The sequence below is a fragment of the Cupressus sempervirens genome, chromosome 11 (genome assembly GCF_028749045.1).
Source record: "Cupressus sempervirens isolate cs-2001-9-10 chromosome 11, ASM2874904v1, whole genome shotgun sequence".
Taxonomy (NCBI): domain Eukaryota; kingdom Viridiplantae; phylum Streptophyta; class Pinopsida; order Cupressales; family Cupressaceae; genus Cupressus; species Cupressus sempervirens.
This window is the reverse complement of record NC_143128.1, coordinates 457,447,999-457,452,120: the sequence shown is the minus strand read 5'-3', so window position 1 is coordinate 457,452,120 and position 4,122 is coordinate 457,447,999. Positions and strand designations below refer to the sequence as shown.

The following is a 4,122-nucleotide window of genomic DNA, read 5'->3' as shown; positions in this document are numbered from 1 at the left end:
ATGGATTAAAGGTTTCTCCTTGTGACATGTGGAAGGACTAAATGTTCTCACACAATTGTGAACAAACATCGGGAAGATGATGAAAATTATAAGCAGGGGACACAAGCGTAAGAGATAAAGTGGCTATTTATAATAAGTCTAGAAGAGGTGGGTTAATTTGAAATTTGAAAATATCCTCATGTGTGATCCAAATTCTAATTAGAGAGAATGGTTGATGAAGGATTAATTGGTGGGTACGATTTACAAAAAGGTGGAGGGTTTAGGCTCTAGGCTAATTAATTGGTATTAATAAAACTATAGGGAAATGGGATGAGATATGTTCAATTAATAATTAGCTAAAAGGTAAAATAATACAATTGATTATTGAAATGAATTATATTATTAGGATAGGTAATAATAAAATCAAATTTAATTGATTATAAGACTTATATTAATTAATAATTCATAAAGGGGCCATTTTAGGCATCTACAAATATGCTCTTTTGAGTTTCTAAAATATAAACTTCTTGATGACATATTAAGATCCCCAAATTTTCAATCTTAAGTTTATGTTATGACAAGTCACAACACATGAACAAAATTACCAAAAATAGTTAAAACAAAAAGATTATAGATCACTGTTAGGAAACTCGATGAAATTATTGAGCATCTATTTTGGTTCTTGAATCTCCATGGTTAGTCACATAGGTAGTAGATTAAAGATGAGCTTTCACTCTAATCCTATGAGTGTCTAGAACTAAAAGGAACGCTTGGTGAAATAGATTCATGAATACTAGAATACCAATGATTATATCTATCGCCATCCAAATGTGTATGGAAAAAGAAATGAATGATGTAATGAGATAGACATAGATGGCAATGGACAAATAGAATATGTGAAACTAAATATAGACATTAGATTCTGATATTGATTATCCAAGAAGGTGGAAAGCTAAATGTGAAACCTAATAGAAATTCAAATATTCACAACTCAACAAAAGAGACTAAAGGTTGGAAATATAAAGAGAATATGTCACAATCACTGTTATTACATGAAAATATAAAAAGAACAAGCAGTAATGGAGCTTAAAATGAATAATAATACCAACTCATTATGAAACTATCTAATAAAGAGAATATTATAGAACATGTGAGAAGAAGTTGCCATTGTTCAAGAAGACATCTCCCAAAAACTCTAGCAAAATGTAGATGTGGAAAAAGCTTTAGAGAAAAATCCTTCCAACTTCAAAATCATTTGCAATAAATACAAACAAATATAATTAATTCTCATAAAAAAGCCTAAAGTAATTTTGATATTTCAAATTGCTACAAACACTCTTTTGGAGTGGACAAATCTTATTAATAATGTAAAATACTATAGTCAAAACAACAACAATATGTTGCATGAGAGAGATTGTTAAAGAGATGGGTCAACTTTAAATAAAAACCCTCTATCATTCAATATGATATTCTTAGCAAGGGGGTTCTACAATATTGATGTAGATGTGATAGAAGTTGGAGAAATAATGTTATAGAACAAAAGGAAATCAGAATGAAATTATCTTAACTATATTGTTCTAATATATAATTGTCATTTGTAGAAATATGTAAGTTATAAAACATCAAAAAATATGATTTACAATAAACATAAAAATATCAAAAACTCATGACACAAGAACACCAACACAAAGACACACAACTCATTTGCATGATGTGCAATGGACCTTTATCCACATGCCACATGAAATGAAGAGCTCAACCCACCATTTAGACTGCCTAAAGCATCAACTGAAACTTAGTGAACTAATGTCAATAGTCAAAATTAATAATTACCATACATGTGAACCCTATATCCTCTCAAAAGAGGCATTAAAAATATACTACCTACAACATCAGCTGAAACCCTGAAGGTTTTTTATCATACTTGTGAATCCCATATCCTCTCAACTAAAGATACATTGAATATGTACTTATTATTAAAGTCCTATAATAGTGAAAAGAAGATACGAATATGAAAATTTCCACTATTACACCAATCTAAAATGAACCGGGTGGGTGGAAAGAAGAAAAGCAGTGATTGTAAGTCCCAACAATTGTGAAAATGTTGATTGAATGCTTTTGCGCATGTGGTATGGTCAGCTGGTTGTGACTAATCAATATTATACTTCTGGACCAGCTAAAACTAAAGGTGAAGGTTATAATTGATCTATTCTAAGTTGGAAACGGATTGAAGGCATGAGATTCCAAATGTCAAAAACAAAAGAAGATTGCCATGATGTGGTGAGACAACCATGGAGCCCACTCAATTCCCTTTTTGTCCAACAATGTCGACAAGACGAGGATTTCTCTGGACCGTCGGTTGCAAGGTTTCTTCAAAATCCCACTTCCACTGAGAATAAAACAACATACCCACCTACATTTATATAATCAGCCTAAAAAGCACCTGCAAACATTCCTTGCCATAACTCCCACTGTTTTACAACACTGTAGCACCTTGCATTCTCATATATAAAAAACATCTTGTGCATACTTTTCCATATATTAATGAGGGATGGACTGAGAAAGTGGTAGATTGGGAAGGAAGGAAGGGAGGGAGGCAGGGGATTGTTCTTTGATGGGGAATTGTGCATTTGGGAGTTTTGCTGCAGAGGAGGAGGAAGCCATTAAAGTGATGACCCCCAGTGGAGGGGTGATGGAGTTTGATGGACCACTTACTGCTGAATGCATCACCAATGACTACCCTGGCCATGGTATCTTCCATGGTGGTCTTGGCCTTGGTCCTGGTCTCACTCCTTCCTCTCACCCCCTCCCTCCCAAGGAGGACCTCATCAATGGTGAATTCTACTACCTCCTCCCCCTCCCCCTCACCCACCCAGAGGAGGAGGAGGAGGAGGAGGGGCTTCATCAGCTGCCATGCGCCTCAGATCAGCTCCTTCCAAGGATGTCTACACACACCATCTCTAGTGGGAGCAGGTGGAAGAAGCCATGCATAGAGATGCTGCCTAAGCAGAGGAGTGGAGTGTGGAGGGTGAAGCTTGTCATAACACCAGAGCAGCTCACAGAGATTCTGTCACAGGATTCCAATACAGAGGCCCTCATTGAGAGTGTCAGAACTGTGGTTAAATGTGGGACTAGTAATAGTACTGTTGCTTGTCAAGATCATGACCATGGAGACTCTAATCCCTTGAAGACATCTGATTTGGCTGTGGCTGAGTGAGTGCAGTTTTTGTGCATTCTTTGTTGCTTAGGAAGAAGCGGACGGCTTAAACATTATCAGATATTAAGGTTTGATTTTTAGACTTGGAAGTGTTAAATAGTCAAAATTGACTTATTTTTCCAAACTTAATTTCTTCCTTAGATTGTTATGTTTAAGGATGGCAAGGAAGAAGCAATGCAGTTCCCAGATCTGAGATCTGTTATGGCATGGATTGATTTGCAGGTGTGTGGGTGGGGAGATGGATAGAGGGATTTGAAGATGGAATTGTGGGCTGCCCAATGTATCAATTTAATAACTATGGGCCCCTGTTTGATGGCTGTTACAGGGCATCTCTATGAAGCCCACCGAAATATTGTATAGTCTGTAATTATTTTTATTTCCTTAGATCTAGCTGAAGTTGGAACGGTAGAGCTACTATGCTATTTTTTTCATCAAAGGAATCTTTATCAAACGAATTATGTTGGACTCTTGGTAGAATTTTGCATGGATCCTGATCTGATCTGTTCTTTTCATCGATTGATTGTTGATTTTATAGGAACGATATTTAGGAGGATATCTAGTTTTACTTAATTATTATTTATTTTTCATATATTATCCGTTTTCTTCTATTGTTATCGTGGAGTTTGATCTGTTCCAGGGAAAACAAATTTACGAGATCAGAAAATTTACACAATACTATAACCTGAAGAAAATAATTATCACAAAGAAATAGTAAGTGATTTTTTCTTTATATCATTATCATAGAAAAGTTATTCAAATTTAGATATGAATTAAGTTGTAAATAAGTTATTTATTTATTTTTTGTTTGCACACTTTCAGACATATTTTCTTCACTTCAGCAAAATCTTATTTAATTAGTTATAAAAATATAAAATTAAAATAAAGTTAATTAAACAGTAAATGCAATTGTGTTGGTGTATATTTAT

The 4,122-nt window shown here is 34.5% G+C and overlaps 1 protein-coding gene across 1 annotated transcript; it reads left to right on the top strand.

Annotated features, from left to right (window-relative positions):
* Positions 1–2,381: 2,381 nt before the first annotated feature.
* Positions 2,382–3,684, top strand: LOC149530371 (uncharacterized). Its single transcript, XM_089810799.1, has 2 exons — positions 2,382–3,264; positions 3,419–3,684. The coding sequence occupies exon 1, from the start codon at positions 2,594–2,596 to the stop codon at positions 3,194–3,196; it is 603 nt and encodes a 200-aa protein (XP_089666925.1). The 5' UTR covers positions 2,382–2,593; the 3' UTR covers positions 3,197–3,264; positions 3,419–3,684.
* The last annotated feature ends 438 nt before the right edge of the window (positions 3,685–4,122 follow it).